The sequence below is a fragment of the Cydia pomonella genome, chromosome 2 (genome assembly GCF_033807575.1).
Source record: "Cydia pomonella isolate Wapato2018A chromosome 2, ilCydPomo1, whole genome shotgun sequence".
Taxonomy (NCBI): Eukaryota; Metazoa; Arthropoda; class Insecta; order Lepidoptera; family Tortricidae; genus Cydia; species Cydia pomonella.
In genome coordinates this window covers 21,615,968-21,635,206 of record NC_084704.1, presented here as the reverse complement: position 1 = coordinate 21,635,206, position 19,239 = coordinate 21,615,968, and the positions used below count along the sequence as shown (strand labels likewise).

The following is a 19,239-nucleotide window of genomic DNA, read 5'->3' as shown; positions in this document are numbered from 1 at the left end:
TGTCTCTCTATCGCACTAATATACTTTATTTATACCTGCAGTCATTTAGTAACTTCTTCATTTTCCATTGGTGTGAAAGAGACAGAATAAAGAGCAAGGGTTATAGTACACTCTGTAGTCTGTACACTTAGTAGTAGTGTACATAAAAAAAAACTACTGTGCATATACAATAAAATAAAGAGTGCCCATATGATATCATAGGACACTAAAATTAATGTTGCTTGAAATTATATTGAAAACTATCAAGATTATTCTAGTCTGCATTGAAACGCGCGTCGCGTTGCCGGCGCTCGCGTACCGAGCGCCAACGCCATCTATCGAGCGTTATTTCGTGAAATCGGAGAACGCTCCAAGGATTAAGGGCTCTTAAGTCATCAAATATGAGCCACCTGTCCGACGAACTATATGTATTCCTCTCACCCTCCGCTTGAATATAAACTGTGTCCCCCCCCCCCCCCTCCTCCTAGCCCATCAGCTGGCTGGCAATCATCCTATGCGCACTTACCCTGATTGACTTGCGGTTTTCAAAATATCCTGCTGACAGACGTAACTGACAACGGACTCTTAGTAATAAAAGGAATCATAGTAGTGATCCGTATGGCCCCCTTTGTGTATTAGAAAACTACTCATTGGAGAGCACACTGGGCTGAGGCGTGACGCAGCGCTCGTCCTGGAGCAAGTCGCGCGGCTGCGGCGCCACGCGCGGCTCGTTGGGGTTGTTGTCCTGCAGGAACTCGGCCAGCCACAGCACGGGCTCGGCCGGCCGCTCGTGCGCCAGCGCCGTCAGCCCGGGCGTCAGCACCTCCGTCAGGTGCTTCTGGATGTAGTCCTTCACTTGCCAGCGCCGTAGGATTGGCCCGACTACCACTGTGGATGGGGTTTGTGTTAAGCTGCGATTCGAATTTGGGTTACTTATGGTGACCAAAGACTTTAATTGGTATGTACATGTACAATCACCTCCAGTTATGTCTTACACAACGAAGCGCGCAAAAATATATAACACTGATTGTGTTCGATATTTTTGCAAGAGTCTGTAGTCTTAAAAATATTAAATACCTACTTAGAGGAGATCTTTTTATAGGTACCTATAACACTTACCGCATGATCATACCTACATTTATTTATGGCTAAATAAATTTTTAATGCAATATTATTAACCTACAACCTCTTGCCGGCCATAAACACGAAATACCTCACAGGCTTTTCTACCCTTCCATGGAATAATCCTATTAAACGTTTTCAAACCGTACTAGTGGGAAAGAAGAAGTGTATTTCCCTGACTGCCTCCGCGAGATTCTCGCTGCCGTGTAGACCATTGAAGTACTCGCCGAACGCGGTGCGGCGCCCGTAGCAAGCGCGCAGGCTGTCCGGCCAGTACGCTTGAGCCTCCTCCACCCTACAACGCACAGAATTCGAATGTTGTTTTTTACATTAGTGATTAATTTATATATTTTTCATGTTCAATCTGCCACACTCTAACTCTTATTTTCCTTGTAACATTTTATGGAGCTATTAGAAATACCTTGTATTCTTTTGATGCTAATTTTACAGACATCTGTAAGTAAGTACCTGGCGGGCCCCATAAGCGTCCTCCACTTCTGTATAGCGTTGCGAGCTGCGAGCACGAGCGCGATGACCGGTCCTCGGGATATGTGCGCTACCAAGTGCGGAAAGTGGTGGCGCCCGTAGTGGCCCTTGTAGAGCTCCGCCGCTTGCTCTGGAGTCAAGTGAACTTGTCGTTTCTGTTGAATAAATGCTAGTGGATAGACTTAGATTTTATTGACAAAAAATACATTATACATTTACATCAATGTCAATTAATGTTTCTCTTCTCATCATGATCTACCTATACGTTTTTCACGTGTAGGTAGAGAACCTAAACTTTGTATGCAAACAGTCCACTATAACTTAGTATTTAATATCAATATTTGTTTGTTTTTTTTACTAACTTAGCGTAATAAAAGATCGAACTGAGGGCTGATTTTTGATTTTCGAGCGCTTGAATTCGTCACTCGAAAATCTGTGGAAAACGGCGAATTGATATTTAAAAAATACGAACAATAGAAATTGGGAATCTAGTGGTATTGACAACTCGTTTTCAATTATATTAGTAGTATTTTAATGCCTAGTAGTGGAGATAAATTGAAGGTAATTACACGAAATCGAGCACTCGAAATTCAAAAATCGGCCCCCAGATGAAACATTTAACCAACATGTAGATAAGCATACCAAGTTCTCACAAAAACTTAAAGAAAGGAACCCTTCATAAATCGCGAGGGCGTTGAGGAATCCAATAATAACTAGATCCGTCAGTTGCCTACACTGGCCCTTCAAACGTCAACAAGAATATTTAATTAGTTTCATGGCTTCCGTAGATAACATAGCTGGGGTGCTCCACAGTCAGTACAGTTGATTATAGGGTTGTCAAATTCGAAGAGCGTAGTAAAACAATTTAAAATTCGTCAATTAGAAAAAAATCCTAGGTCATTTTCAAAAATTTTACAGCATTCCTTCAGATCCCTTGGCAACATACTAAAAGTCTCCGGTGGTAGGTAGTGCGATGGCAGTGACGCGTGGCGATCGGATTTTTTTATTTTTTTTAAATAGAAAAATTTTAATACCTAATAGTAAGTATTTTTAGGACAAAAATCAGTTCGTTTTACTAGCATTCTATTACTTTATGCAAGCGCTGCTTTCGCACATCTTTTATAGTTTAGTTAATCTTACATAATTATATCACTCATATTCATAAAAAAGCCTTATTTTTTAAATAAATGATAGCTTAGTCAATTTAACTAAATCAAAATTTGTGTAAATACTCATCAGTGGCAGCCCTGCACGAGGACTGGCTGTGACGCGGAATAATGGCGACACCCCTCGCTGTGATACTTTGCATATCGCCCTCGCTTGGACATGACGAGTGGACGCGCGCGTAGGGACGATGCACTTTCTAACTTGATACGAGTAGAAAATAAGCATAATAGATAAGAACATGGTATGGTATTTAACTGCGTCTAGTTGTCAGAAAACGATTTTCACACATCATTCGAAGTTATTTTCTGGCAACAAACTTTCCTTCAGAAAATTCACTATACCGGGTGTGACCTGTAACACGAGCAATAAATCTGAAAATCAAAATAAAAGTTATTTTTAAAAGTTGCTGAACAAATGATGGTCAGTTTGAGGAGTACAGCCTACAGTTTAATTTTTTGCTCCTGTTACAGGCCACACCCGGTATATATCCAGTTATTTAAAACACTGAGCAGAAATTCGACCGTAGTACCAATTTATGTACATTTGACGCATTTCTTGCTTTTGAGGGTTTCGTAGTCACCTAGAAAGTTTCACCATGTCCGTCTGTCCGTCCATCCGCGGCTTTGCTCCTTGATCGTTAGTGGTAGAGAGCTTCAATTTGGCATGGATACATAAATCATACATTGCGACGGAACGGTAAAAGAAACTATAAAAAAATTTTAGGGTACCTCCCATACAAAATGATTTTTTTATTTTTTTTGTAGGGTGGGCTATCGTTGGATAGGTCTTTCAAAAAGAATAAGGGTATCCCAAAAAAAATATTGCTCTTGGCCGATTTTTTTTGTATAAAACCATGGGAAATATATTTTACATTGCTCGCGCATGAATAGGTAGTTTTGTCATAGGTCAGGTTTTCACGTAGGTAAGTATATTTTTAACGAATCACTTAGTTCTATGCTGACGGTGAATACAAAACGGACAACAAGAAAAGTTGTTAGTGCCAACCCTAGCTCCCGGATATTCGGACCCGACGCGCCGTTATCCCAAGGGATGTAAAAAAGGGGTGCCATTTTAATGCCTGAGTCTAATGAAGCAATAGGAGTTTGACACTGCTTTTAGACATAATTAAATTGCTAAGTAGAGGTATAGACGAAATGAGACTTCTTTTTATTTTACAACGTTTTTTTAACTTGTTTCTAGGTACTTAATATGTTCATTCGGGTCACAAATCTTGCAAGCTAAATTAGACCCACTTCCCATTATTCGATTGAGCTGCAACGTCATTTTTAATAATGACGTATTAAAAATTTAAAAGGAAATATTGACAAAAAACTTATTTTTTTAGTCACAAAGCGAGTCTTGTAGTGCCTCATAAATACCGCAAGTGCGGCAAAACTTGTGTTTAAGTATTTCCAATAAATAATAGGGAACTTCGCTCTCGCACATAAGACACAGAGCTCAGGAGCAAGCGGGTGGCACCTCGTTTTCGAAACATATTTTGTATAGGTACCTACCTAAGTATTTCGCATTGACAATCGAGAATAAGTCCCTAAGTAGTCATAATTATTATTGTTTCGCAAGTTTTATCGTATTTTAAGAAATAAGTGGCTCTATTATTTTCAGTTAGTACTGCCTCGTCGCATCGTAATGTATGTACGTCGACGAATATTTTATCCATGCCTCTCTCTTTTCACCCACTTCCTTACTTTCATATCGCACGCAACATCTGTTATTGGCCTGAGATTTTCTTAACGCTCTCCAGTTAGGTAAAATAAATAAAATTCCCATATTATATTATATGCTGTCAATAGTAGACTTATTAAAAATAGAAAGTTTCAATTACATAGCTCTTATACTTAAGATTTTATTGATAACTAAAAAGCCCCGATTTCGTCCCTAACTCAATCATTGATGCATTGATGATCAAAACTCTAAGGGTACTTTTTGAAGTCTTAAAAAGCTGAAATTTGGTGTGTAGGCCAGTATTAGAACATAAACAACAAAAATAATCTAAAACTTGGAACTTTTTATGAAGCTTCGGAAAATTTATTGATGCTAGAGGTCTGAAAATTTATATATATAGGGACTCCTTGTTATAAATAATAATAAAACGTATTTCTCCCCCACTTTCCCCTCCCCCTCCTTCCGTCCATCCCCTTTAAATTAGGGGATGGAAGATTGTCATAAGAAACTTGCAAAAAGAAATGAAATCCCACCAAAAACATTTTCATGTTAAATGATGCCAAGACGAAACCATAAAGCTCTCGGTATCAAAAATTTATCAGATCTCACGTAGAGCCAAGGTTCTAACTCTACAAGCCCTAACTTCACAAACTCTACACCTTAGTCAAAACATGTGGCTTGGCCGTTTCGTTACCGTCACTTGGCCGTAAGGTGAAAAATTTATTCACTATTCATTATTTTTTAGTTATAGGTTCTTAAAATAGTTCATGTGACGAAACGGCCAAGCCACATATTATGACTAAGGAGTAGAGTTTGTGAAGTTAGGGCTTATATAGATCGTGTCATTCACGAAGACGCGTGCCTTGACTCGTAATCTTGACTCGTCGATACATCGATGCCACGAACTATAGAGTTAGAAGCTTGGCTCTACGTGAGAACTGATAAATTTTTGACAGTGCGAGCTTTATGGTTTCGTCTTGGCAACATTTTACATAAAAATGTTTTTAGTGGGATACCTTTATCAATTAGCTTTATATATGTGGGTCTTATGCTCGTAATTTCATATTATTAATAGCTGATTTAGAAACGTGGAACCGTTTTAACCCCGTCAGTAACAACAGTTCACTATGGCTTCATACAAATGCATTAATAAAGCAATAACTTTCTGCGACGCATGTTATGCGTGAAAGGAAGTCATATGCTACAAATAAATGAACCGACAGCATATTGGTCTTTATTAATTTTCCCACGAAACTGTTAAATAACAAAGCGTGCAGCTTTGGAGCCAATCGGCTTTATAAGTAGTCAAGTCAAAGAAGTAACGAATTGTCTAGCTGTCCGCTAAACGGACATGTAAAATATTCTTTTGGCAAAGAATATATTTTGGTATAAGCTTTTATCGCTGACTGTATTTTTCTTTCCACGGGCAACTAATACTCATCGAGACAATTCTAACAACCCCAAATAATTAGTTTGCATCGTTTTATCACAAAGTTCACCTCCTGTCTTCATTATCGGATCAGTTCCATGTCATCATAATATTGTATCGTTATTTGATTAGTCATGCAAAAGTGGAATATTGGAAGCTAAATTTGACCCACATTAACTAACAAACATGCTTGTAAACAAAATAATAAATTAGTCATCCGCTAAACGCTTAAATTCCCACTATATTTCATTTATTTACAATCAGAGAAGAGTGTCATTTGACAGAGCCTCGATAGGTGCGACGACGAGCGAAGCGAGGAGTGTGTTTGGTGAACTGTGACCAAAACAGTGTGACATATTTTATTGTATGATATTGTTTTACATTACATTCAAATAAAAATAGTTATCCAGATAATGCTAATGGTTAGAAAACCTATCAGAAAAATAAGCTGTAGAAAATAAATATAATTAGAAAATATGCGAATCGGTTTGAAATGCTTCCGGTAAAGGTAGCAATTGAGAAAAAAATAAGTGGTATATTTTGCGAGTGGAAAAATCGCTTCCAGTAAAATTTGATTTTCAGTAAATAATCGCCACTCTCGAATATATATGTAAACATACATATATATTTATATTATATTTATCGAACGACTAATTTAGTTTATTTATCCGATAATCGGAACACTAATTTATTTTATTCGTCTGTTTACCGGACGACTAGCAACAGCCAAGAAATAAACAGTGTAGGGGACTAACAGCAAGTATGATGAAACCATTGTTCCGTATGTGGTTCTCTATAGCCTCAGCATCCTCGAGAGCCTCGGGCTTGATCAACGCCAGCGTGCGCTCCGAGTACGACTGGAACTCTAACTCAGAGTCTGATGACGCGATCGACATTCTTGCTGATCTTTTCGATAGTAAGTAAAGCAATGAATTGTCTTCCTTGATTAATACGTTCTTGTGAGTGGTTACTTAAATTGCCGTAAGAAGGAAAAAAACCTTATTTATTTAGAATTCATTCGTGACTTTTGTGACACTTAAATTATTATTTTTTTCGTTGAATTGGCGTATGCTGCCAATACATTTTGCCAATGAAAGGAAATTAATAATTCAAGTGAACTGAAGAGCAAGCCGTGCTGACTTTCGTTATATTAATTATATTAGGTAACAAGTACTTACATCTTCTGAACCCTACTTAAGTAATAATTAATTAAAGACACTATGTAACTCGAACTTATTTACTTGCTACTCAGATTGAGGTTCTCTTTGCAAGTTATACTCGTACGTGTCAAATCACTTAATGTCAAAAAGGTTAGCGCGAAATCTTCATTATATATAGGTATTAAATTGTATTCCATAATTTTCAAGTTGTTTACATGCCTACATACCTATAAAAATAATGCTATCAGTCCAGCTTCACTTTGTTAGCGTAGGTATATTAAGTAGTACCTACGTGGGGTGTCGAGTATGTAGGGGGTCACAGGCAGCCCCGTTGAAGTCAGCACTAAGGTCTAGGTCAGTTACCACCTACCCACCTAAGAAGGGTAAGTACACTTGTGTTAGCCATTTATAGGAATAGGGATGGTAAACCCGTAAACAATATAATAGAGTATAGGATATTTATTAAAATGTGCAACAATCATAACCCGTTGGTTTTGTGAATTTTACAATATTAAGATATACCATACCTAACTATTAATAGTAACGTGGTTTGTGAGTTTACGCATAATGTGATAAATCGGTCATTAACACATTTGCTACCAACGTTTTCGTAACGCTACGCTCGTAGCCGATCGCAGCTTTTTCCCGCTTTGTAGAGGAATGCGACTACGAACAGAGAACCCGCCGAGCGATTGCCTGGTACTCAATTATTTAAGTCAACAAAGAAAACTCTTTATCTTCATAAAACATTGAAATATATTATATATCGTTGTAGTATTTCTGTTTTAGATATGCCAGCTAATTAATTTTATCTGCAAAGTCACATAAAATTTGTGGTGAAAATAAAGATCTAAGTTTCATAATTCCAATTTTATGTCAGATTAATTATAGATGAAGTGCAGATTCCAATATTAACCCTACGTGAAAATGAAGCCTTTACAATGAAATCAATCGATCCGCCATTACAATTGACGATTGCATTCGCAACAGGAAAACTGGCACGCATTTTCCTCGCCACCCCGCGGGGGCTGCGTGCGACGACGTGGGGGGACGGGGGCCAGGCCCGGGGGGGTCGGGGGGGCCGGGGGCAGACAGGGGAGCCAGCCAGTGCCCCCCCGGAGCACACGGCGGCGTGACGCCTCCCTGCCATGCCGCTCTAATACTCCCGCCACCCGAAACACACCGGCGTATACATGGACAACTCCTGCCTCCTCGACCTGCTTATCAGGTGTTTCGCCATGACGGAGCCCGAGGACCTCAACTTCACGGCGTTCACGGACCTCTGTCGGCTCTGCTCCCTCAAGAGCGGGCCGCGGCTGCACATATTCGACAAGGAGTCTGAGCAGAGGCAGATACTTTTCAAGTTACGGACGTGTCTGCCAACTATGGTGAGTCCTCTTATTCTTCATTTCAGTTGTACGTCTTCGCAGATTACCTTTTGAATGTCTAAATGTATATGACTTACCGAATCAAAGAACACCTAAGTAATTCATAATCATAACTGAAACGTCTTAAGTCCTTCATAAAGTGTAAACATGAAAGCTGAAAGATGCATCGACATCTCCGCTACGCCGTTTGCCGTAGAGCTCGTAGACGCATGCGTGCTACGGCGCGGCTACGACAACAACATTACGGGACACGATACCTGTTGGACCTTGAGATTTATTTTTTAAAGTTCTTCAATAAACATAGCTTTGGCTTATTTACCTACTTAGTTAATACTTTTCATCCAACTGCGTAGTAAAATTTAACATTATCACAAATGATTAGAACTAAGCTCGAGAAGCGGTAATTAAAGATTTTTGTGACGTCACGGTCGCCCCTTCTCCCTCGGGGGATGGTAACTCTTTGAAGAGGAGATTTACAAAATTTTGTAGCTATAGGTTGACTTATTTTTATTTTTTTATACTTTATGGGTGGAAGGTTGAATAGTTATGGTAAACGACACGAATATATATATAGGAGTATAATCAAGTTTTGTTAATGAAGATGTTTTTTTTTTTTCAATCGGCATGATACGGCGTATGTATAAAGGTAGTTCTTAAACTGACTTATTTCGGTTTATTTACCGTATATGTATAAGTCATACGTTTGAAAATTAACATATTATACATTTTCTTTAAAAATATTGTATTTTCTTCTAATATAAAAATATTGAAATTTAAAACTGTTACTTTATTCAAACAATATCCGGAAAGTCAGGATTCAATTTTGGTAGTGAACAATATTTTAAATGTTCTTTACTTCAAGCAAACCAGCCTAATCTAAAATGTAAGAAATTTAATTTAAAGTAATTTGGGGCGAACAACCGGATGGGAATATTGTGCGGTTTTATAAAATTGCAAGTTGCACCGGTCGTTCATTGACCCGTCGTAAGTAGGTCGCAGTTCGAGCCCGTGGCGCCCGACACGTGACGGGCTAATCCCCTTGTCACTTGTTTACGTGGCCCGCCTGTCCACATGCGGATAATTGGCCGTTGACAATTGTTAACAAATTTATGTTATTGAGGGGTATCGGCGCCTTATCTGATTCCAATATTTATTATAGGGGGTATATTGAGGCAGTAAACACGTTTATCCGATAATACTGATGATATATGATTAATAACTTACTTAATAAAAACAGAATGCAGCAAAAGACGGCCGTAGGTAGACCGATGATAATTGACAAAATCATAATTAAATAAATAAATATTATAGGACATTATTACACAAATTGACTAAGTCCCACAGTAATGACTATACATACAAACTGTTCATTCAGTTCAGGACGCAAGCTGCCTTCAAACGAAGAACGAAGACATATTTTCTACATCTCGCTGTCAAAATTTTCTTAACTGGTTGCAGAAATTGATCTGGGCAGCTTTCGCACGATTTGTTTACTAATTCATGTGGAGAGTTGAAAGTTATATTTTTAATATAATTAGGTGCAAATAATTATTGCATCACTTGTTTACTAAATCATAAAGAAACACCGTGATTCTGGTTTACATGAATTTATCTGTCGCTAATATAGCTCAAGAAAATTAACAAAATCAGGAGAAATAATTTGTGTAATTTTGAAAATTGGTATACGTTGTGGTCTAAACATACTAACAGTCCTTGAGGGTGGGGCTTGTGCTGAGGGTGTGTGTGTGTGTGTGTGTGGGGGGGGGGGGGGTTTCGGAAGGTAATTTTTTCAGATTTTTGCTCATATCTTGAATATTTGTACAAATTGCATTATAATTACTTCGGACAAAAGTTTTTAATATAAAATTTCCTACAAAGTTGGCTTTTTATTTTTACTCTACGATCGATGCTTTAGGAGCTACAGGTTGTATAATAAGTTAACAAAGAGATAAAAAATAGACGATTTAAGAAAACGTCGTTTTGTTTTCGTAATTGTTCAGCATAATTCAATTTTTTCGTTTAGGATAAGCATACTTAGTCACCTGTTGACCAAAAAAAAAAACCGGCCAAGAGCATGTCGGGCCATACTCAGTGTAGGGTTCCGTAGTTACCCGTCCGTCAACATAGACTTTTTGCAAAAACTTAAAAACGGCTAGACCGAACAGATTTGCTATAGTTTTCCTTGGATGGAGCTTTGTCCATATTCGGGTTAATTTCTTAAGCTAATAGTAATTTATTTTGTTTATCACACCACCTATTCGAAAAAGGGTTTTTCGTCCCTGCTAGAAGGGATCAAAGTGGCACTTTTCTGTTCTAGGACACTATTTTTATTTGTTATGCATACTCTTTTTTGGGTTCAATTATATTTAGAAACATAATAATTTCCTCAAAGGTGAATTAGGTGATGTGAAAAGCAGTATGTGTCACATGGTACCAAATTATTTCCACCTTGGACGTAACACTTGAATCCTTTACTACTCTCAGGATTGAATGTACGTCCTCGCCGTAAATATGTAATTTTGCTCCCTTGTGACACAATCTACTATTTTCGCTTAGCAAGTTAGCTTATTGAATAAGTACAAACAAATGACCCGGATATTAATAGAGATGGGTTAAGGGTTGCGCAACCCACCTATCACGACGGTGTACTTGGGTGGTCCAACTTTTTTTGTTATTTATCTATCCCGTTAGCCAGACGACTTTTTTACATTATAGGTCATTTTTTTATTCCATAAACTTTTATTATACAAATCCCACTAATTAATCAAATATAAGCAGTTCAAGAATAATTCTAGTCTGTCACTTCACGAGTTGACTTAGACAATGATATACATAATATACATATACATGAATATTTATATATACTTAAATACATAGAAAACAGCCATGACTCAGGAACAAAAACCAAACAAATGACTTATAACTGCCATAAAATATATGTTTGGTTATTTTAAATATCATAAAAGTTTTAAAAGTGAGTATAGGCGACCGTAATCATGGCAACGAATGACAAGGAAAAGTTGATTCATCCACCTGCACATAGTCATTCCTATAAATAGTTAGTGTTCAACCTGGAATAACAAACAATACACATGACGAATGAGCATTTGTGACACCACATTAATAAAAAATAAGTGCCTTTTAGTACTTAGGTATAAAAAAAAATCCCCGTTTAGGTAAATATAATGCGAACTTATCATACAATAAATTTTATGCATATCATCATCTAAGATAACTTAGCTCAAAGACAGTTATTGTTATAATCAAATTATATAATATTATTATTCTACTTCTAATCCCCACCCTACCCTGATAATCTATAGGTATGATACCTTGCTAAAATGAGCAAATCTTGTATTTATATTCTAGATTTTGTTGTCCTGATGTGATATTATTACAGAGAGGGTAACAAATCCTAACACAGGTGTAAACTTCCAGCAGATATCGAAGGACGACTTCCTGCCGAAGAAGATCTGCGAGCGCTGCGTGACGCGTCTGGAGCAGCTGTACGAGTGGCGCCAGAGCTGCCTCAGCACCGACTCCGTGCTGCGCAACTACGCCGAGTCCATGCGCATCGTCACCTCCACTATCAACTTTCAGGTCAGTCGCTAACAGTCCTCCACCAGGGTTCACATGCGAGCTAAGCTAATGATAGATGATGATGATGAGCTAAGGCATGAGTACTAAGCTTCCACAATCAACTTTAAGATCATTGCTAAAGTAAGGACGCCAATTACAAAGAATGTCGTATATTGACCCGCCATTTCCTATCTCTATCCCACGTGCATAATTACCTATATAGCTGTCCCGCACGTGATACCAGCGGTCAATGCCACTGTGCGAGCTGGACAGCAATATAATTATGCGTGTGCGAAAGAAATAGGAAATGGAGGGTTAATGTACGGAATTCGTCCGTCTGAGCGTCCTCACTTTAACTATATTATTAGGTCTAACACATTTTGAATAAAAACGCATTTGGTTGACAAACAATGATACGAAGTAATTATATTCGCTTTACGAATAACGGCCCGTCGTGGAAAAATCGGGCTGCATCTAGGCGCTTATAAACCGAATGTTAGGAGGGCAACTTTTCGCTAAAAACCTGTACTAGGAAAATTATAATTGTTGCCGCGCTCAAATACACACACTAAATTCGCCAACATAACGTAACTTGTTCCTTTCTAGCTAGGACAATTATAATTACATATTAATTCTCAGAGTTTGAAGTGCTTGCTGCTACGTTATTGATTTGCTACCCAAATAAAATCACACCTAAAACTAGAATAACATATTGGCCGTGGCATGAATAATTATTATAAAATATTATTATAATTACAAAAAAAAATCTTTAAATGCAACTGCAGGTCGTTGTTTGCATGGTCTTGAAGTAGCTAAGGGTCAGTGCGTCGAGCGATGGCACGCGGCGGGCGATACAAGGCGCGTCTCGTCGGCGGGGTGAGGCGTCTCCTCTATTGATCCGCGCGGACTCGGGCTCTATCGACCCATCACCCACCTCCCACAACAACTACGCAAACGAAAATCAACTCATTGTTAACCCGAATACAGTTCAAGTTAATAGAGACGGTATAATCAAGAGAGGTGTACTGGAATTCGAACTCAATCTGCACGGGCTACGTTCGAAAATTGTAGTCTGATTAGTGTAGCACGTTTTGTAAGGCAATGCATTATCCGCTTTAATACGATAGTTATAAGGCTGTCATCAGCAATCAGTGCGCAGTTAAGCACTTGTAAATTTGGTTGTTGGCTACGCATGTCCGAGACGTTTTGTTTTATGGGTGTAAGTATGGATCGGTGCATCAGTATCTTGTAACCGGCATATTGATTTCCTGAACTGTTAATGATGAAGAAACAACTTAATATCATTAAAATATACGCTTTAATTCCATTACAATAGTTATAATTAACATAATATAGATAAATATGGTCCTAAGACATGGGTCGTGGACATGGGTGGTTCACGCCACCTTTATCGTTCGGCTTTGGCACCCCACAATCCCTACAGCTCGTACGAAAAATCTCAACCCCCCTAACGTCGAGTGCAAGGCCCCCCATTACGGGTGCATTAACGCACAGGCCCAAGGTCGATGGTGGAAGGTGGCACGAGCTGGGGCCCGTTAACCCTGACCTAGCGGGTGAAGGATATTCCTACTACGCCCCCCGCCTACGGCTCCAGTCCCCACTCATCACATGGTGCTAAAAATAGATGCGCTCAAATGTTTGGGATTATCTGAATGTGGCTTTCACTTTCAACCAGCTTTTGTTATGTAGTTGCACATCATTTTACTATTACTTTTTTACCTGTTACTATTAAGTATGATTTTTTTTTAGAAAGCTGCATTTTACTGGATTAATAATTCTACGTTTTGACACCTACACTCCTGCCAGTCCTTCGTCAGTGACTTATGACTCCGAAAAGTGATGAAAGTATATTATACTGGTTGCATATAATATAAAGTTGGGTCTTGAGTTAATTGCTTTGAAGAATGTTTGTAAAGTTACCCCACATTAAGCTTTGTAGACTTTACCGTCATCGCTTTGTTTGTTGAGCCATTTGTATATTTGGAAGGTAACAATCTCTTCGTACAAGTACCTAGCCGTAATGTTGGTAAATAAAATTTTAACAGTAAGTACGGATTATGTAATATATCGAATATGATCATACTACAGGTTAATTATGGACCATAAAAAGAAAGAGGTACGTTTATTGACTGCTTTCGATTGATGCGGTGTCGGCGCTGTGCCTAAATATTTAAGTAATTTTCGAGAACGTTAAAAAGTTTGTATTTATTCCGTAAGAACGCCCTAATGAGAATATCTAAGATGAATAGGAAGTACTTATTTACAATCATTTTCTAAGATCAAAGTACATTTGTAATCTGATGGATTCTGTTAGCAAAATAAATGGCCGGGAGCGTTCAATGACGACAGTGGGAAAAGCCATTAATTTTCAGGGTGCGTAGCCAACATGCCAATCGTTTACGCTCCGTTGCCAACGAAACGCAACTGTCGCTGCCACACTAATACGGAAGAGTGATAGAGAGAAACAAAGCGTTTCGTTGTCGTAGCACAAGCGATTATCACCTTGGCTAGGCACCCAGGGCTGTTATTTTATTTTACCGAGTCTGTACACCGAGCGCGCAACGCCTAAGCTGCCTTTGGCGGAACAATATTCAATTTGATTATAAACTCGGAATCATCTGACACACGTCCAGTTCAATTTGTACCGGCACGAGTACAGTAAGAACAAAGACACATTTTTTTAATGAATTAAGTAGGTAGGAACGGCGACTATAGTTTGTTTTTTTAGCATTAGATAAAAGGTAAACAATCTTGACATGTCTTTTTATTGAAAACGCTTTTTAAAAATCAATAACTATTATTTATGAAAGCAAAAATTAAATAATGTAAATGATTTTCTAAAGTTTTTATAAAAGACCTACTTTCATAGTAGACTACGAAATTCGTAGACATAGGAGGTACATAAAGAACGTCTGTAACTTCGTGGGTAGGTCCCACTTCGTAATAAGCATTTAGGCGCCATTCATTTATTACACGAGACGATTTTTTCCAGTTTTTGCCTGCCCCCTCCCATCCCTATTTAAGAAAAAATGACCGACCGCCCCTAAAAAAGCAATACAAGTTTCGTTCGTCTTAGTGTTTATTCGTTCGGGTTTGTATTTTTGTTCGTTTGGCTATGAAGCCTATGAAGCCGATGGTCCTGGGTTCGAGTCCCGGTTAGGGCATTTATTTGTGTGATGAGTTATGGAAGTTCTCTATGTATTTAAGTATTTGTATATTACATACATCGTTGTCTGAGTACCCACAACACAAGTCTTCAGAAGGCTTACCGTGGGACTTAATCAATTTGTGTAAGAATATTTATTGTTTCTTTATACAATTTTGGAACGTTTATTTGTTCCTTCAAAGGTACTAAAGCCCGTCTGTCTGTACTGTATTTGATAGCATAGAATGTAAGTAAATTTGTTAATAATTTGAAAAAATATTTAATAGAAAACTGTTTTTATTCTATACAAGATTATTTTGATTTATATAAATTTAAAAAATAGTTTGATTTTGTACTTTTATTTATTTTTTTGTGTGATTTTAGTTATACTTTTGCAATACCCTAACAGAGTCTCATGTTGTGCTTTAATTTTGTAAGTTTCACCTGTATTTGTTTGTACCAACATGATCGCAATAAATATATGATATGATCCAGTGGTTTGTTAAAACGATTTGGGATCAACCAAATAAATCGATTAAATCTTGGAACTTTCTTCCACCAAAGAAACGTTTCAACATTCATACAATTTAATTTCGCCACGGTGTAACGGCATAACAAAATATGTCAGAGAAGTGCATCGATTATCGCGCAGATGCTGGCATTCAATTGGCACGAACAAAACTTTTCCGACATGCTGCGTCTAGTAATTTCCGGAAAGTGCGTGGCGAAGGGGAAAGTCGATCGATGCACTGCACAGTGCAGGGCCGAGGGCCGCGTCAAGACGTCTCGAGACCTCTTCAACACTCGCACCGCCGGATACTTTCATTCCATATGCGTGACGTAACTACGCCAGTCGTGATTCCTATATCTCTATGCTTGTTTATAATTTTTGCTCGTGGTAACAAATTGAAACACCGGTTAACGCTTGAAATTCAATACAAATTGAAAATTATGATAAGGATATTGAGTGATTTTTAAAGTGTAATAGTGTGTAAACTAGGCAAAAAAAATTACACATAATATTTCGAATTTATATGGAAATATGCAGGTCGATTCATATTACAACGATTTTTGGAGTTTTGGGGTGAGTAGAAAACAAATTGGTCGACCTCGTCATATTTGTGCACCACGTTGTCCTCGATCAGCATCAAAACTTTTTCATTGTAACACTGAAAATGATGGACTGCTTTTTTTTCGTTTTGTAGTTTTTAACATTTTAGATTTATTTTTTCAAGTTTTTTTAACTTGCCCTGTTACTTTCTACGTATGTTATTTAGTGTGAGTCAAATCTTCGAAGCTAATTTTGATCCACATCCCGCTTTGCGATTTTGCATAAATCGGATGACAATATTGACAATGACATTGACGATTATGGTGACATGGAGCTGATCTGATGCTGGAGACAGGAGGTGCCATGGGAACTCTGTGATAAATCAAGACAAACTAATTGTGTTTGGGGTTGTTAGAATTGTCTTGATGAGTATTAGTTGCCTGTGGAAAGAAAAGTACAGTCAGCGATAAAGCTTGTACCAAAAATGATTTTTTGCCAACAATTTATTATAATACTAAATAACCGATACTGTACAATCCTTTCCCACTGATAATTTTAGATAATATTTGGTATAGATATAGTTTAAGTCCCGGGAAACCGGTAAGATAGTTTTTATCGTGGAAATCAACATATAACGGGATGGAATTTCTTACGGAAGTGAAATGTAAAAGTACTAATTCTATGAAGACGTAGCCGTGACCAACAGCTATACTCATAATCTCATAAAATAAACGTATATATATATATATATATTTATTCGAACCCCTTAATATCACAATTTTATCGCTATATAACAATTTATTTTACATTAAAAAAATACAATAACTTACTCCATCTCAGAGGATAATGGCTACACACTCGGGTAACCAGACATAATGCACACTTTACATGTACCCTATCTCACGTACCCTAGTGTTCGGCCCTTTGGAGTTGCTTTTAATCAGTAAGAGATAAGGCTCCCTCCGCCCTCACCGAGGGAACTTCCCTTATCTTTAGGGGTCGCGCTATTCAAACAATGCCATCGCGGATTCGGAATTTCAGTTTGGTATTTTGTCTTCTGATATTTACCTGTGCAAAACGAAAAATAAATGAGCGTATAAACAGGAAAGTAATTAAGACATATAAATGTGTTATTTTCACCGATAATAAGTACCCTATTATCGGTTGTCAATAAGGAGCTATTTCCAAATATGTAGCTTCAATTTGAATTCAACCTTATCAACAATCGATAATATGGTACCTTTTTGTTGGAAACGTCACAAATTTTAATTGTATATCAGTACAGATGTAATGATTAATCCTTTGCCAGCGTATTTTCTCGGAAACGTTCGTATTTGTCATGCTACTTTTTTATACTACGTCGGTGGCAAACAAGCATACGGCCTGCCTGATGGTAAGCAGTCTCCGTAGCATATGTACGCCTGCAACTCAAGGAGTTACATGCGCGTTGCCGACGAATACGAGAAAAGTAAAATACATGTGTTTTTAAAAACCGGTCAAATACGAGTTCCTTTAACTCGCGCATCGAACTCGAGTTCATGTAACTATAAACACGAAAGACTTTTGAACAGAAGTGTACTAAGCATAATTGTGTAACGCCATTTATAGGCAAGTTGGCTAACTAATTTATGCGACCTCGTATGTACATATGTTAGTTTTTCAGGGTTTTTTATCGTGTTCGATTTCAATAATTTTTGTTTTATTTTCAAAAAAGGTGTTTGTGTATAATCTCATACAAATTTCAAGTGTAAGTAGAATAATAACGACTTTATAGAACAATATATAACGACCCACTTTCAGAGCATGACAAATGATAAGGATTATTCACTACATCTGTATGTTATTCTCGAATATAAATAATTGTGTAATTAAACCGCTTAGCATCGCAGGCGGGCCGTATGCTTGTATGCCAACACGTAGTATAAAAAAATTATTTGGGTATAATCTTACAACCAAGTCCCTATTCAATTACACGTAATTATCATCATTTGCTTGCCCTGGTCCGATTCACGTGGGCTCTACGTAGCATGTCTTGTTGTTCTGTACAATGTTATACATACCTCATAAAAATGCGTGTAAAAATTTGAATTAGTTACGTACCGTTGAAAAACAACTAATCATATCCTATGTTACATAAGCGCTCTACGGGTATGTTTAAAATCCTGAAAGGCGGTCTGGGACAGTATTCAATACGCTATTCGCACAGCACTGTTAATCGTGTACCCTATGTGACCCCAGTTCCACAAAAAATATACTCAATCTGAGATTCTTCATATACTGGTCAGGCTCATACAATCGCTTATTGATTATAAGTTGTAGCGCTAGTTTTGGCCACCAGCCTACCTGTTATTTATTTATGATTTCATCATATCTCATACAGCTGTGGATAAATAAGAGATGCGTTACTCCCTGAACTCACAAGTTAGAACGTAACGGCGAAAAAATTATCTGTGGATAAGCGATAACATACAAGTAATATGACTAGGGCAATAAGAAATTGATCTTATTTGATACCAACCGGGTCAGCTGCTGGATAATATTAACACAAATTGACAAGACAAGACAAGGTGCCAATTCAGTGCTATCCAAAAGAATCCCTGAGGTCATTGAACCCCGTGTGTCGAATTTGGGCAATTAAGAGGGTGTTGTGGAATGAAGTCGCGGGGGTCGCTGCCACGGGGTGAATGCACTGGGGGTGACACCCCCGCCTCCAATAAGTTGAGAGTGACTTTTAAATTGTGATTAGAAAAGTAGATAAGTAAATATCTAGGTATTTCCTTAGAGATAAAAAAAACTTACAAGCTATTTAAACTCTATGATGGGGATTCCATAGCGTAAAACTGATCAACAAGGAGTTGGTACCTTCCTATTTCTATATTATTAGCGTTTAAAAAATGGGGGTTCTTACCATAGCAGTATGGGTTTCAAATGAAAGCTAGCGAAAAGACCATTTCCAAAATATATGTAGCAGTCGGGTTTTTTGCTTCTATAGTTAACTTGTTAGGCATATTCAAATTACGATAGTACCT

General features: G+C 37.8%; 2 protein-coding genes across 4 annotated transcripts in view; one reads left to right on the top strand and one right to left on the bottom strand.

Moving 5' to 3' along the window:
• Positions 1–455: 455 nt before the first annotated feature.
• LOC133534635 (nucleoside diphosphate kinase homolog 5-like) lies at positions 456–7,715 on the bottom strand. The gene is made up of 4 exons (XM_061873849.1): positions 6,622–7,715; positions 1,570–1,742; positions 1,251–1,396; positions 456–867 (listed from the first exon to the last, which is right to left on the bottom strand). Exons 1-4 carry the CDS (start codon positions 6,760–6,762, stop codon positions 623–625), a joined length of 705 nt encoding a protein of 234 aa, XP_061729833.1. The 5' UTR covers positions 6,763–7,715; the 3' UTR covers positions 456–622.
• An 86-nt stretch (positions 7,716–7,801) lies between these two features.
• LOC133534626 (alpha-protein kinase 1) overlaps positions 7,802–19,239 on the top strand; it is a 16,437-nt gene continuing 4,999 nt past the window's right edge. Inside the window, exons 1-2 of one of the 3 annotated variants that reach the window (XM_061873836.1) lie at positions 7,802–8,414; positions 11,856–12,014. In XM_061873836.1, the coding sequence (XP_061729820.1) occupies positions 8,220–8,414; positions 11,856–12,014 (354 nt within the window). In that variant the 5' untranslated portion in view covers positions 7,802–8,219. Of the gene's footprint in view, positions 8,415–11,852; positions 12,015–15,654; positions 16,244–19,239 lie in introns of those variants that run through there. The other 2 variants (XM_061873835.1, XM_061873837.1) reach the window with 2 other exon arrangements.

Excerpts from the sequence above, each read along its gene's own strand:
- LOC133534635 (XM_061873849.1), bottom strand. The coding sequence starts at position 6,762 with ATGTCGATCGCGTCATCAGACTCTGAGTTAGAGTTCCAGTCGTACTCG. Across the intron at positions 1,397-1,569 it reads ACGCTTATGGGGCCCGCCAG|GGTGGAGGAGGCTCAAGCGT; the intron begins GTACTTACTTAC and ends TGTGCGTTGTAG. Across the intron at positions 868-1,250 it reads ACACTTCTTCTTTCCCACTA|TGGTAGTCGGGCCAATCCTA; the intron begins GTACGGTTTGAA and ends CCCCATCCACAG.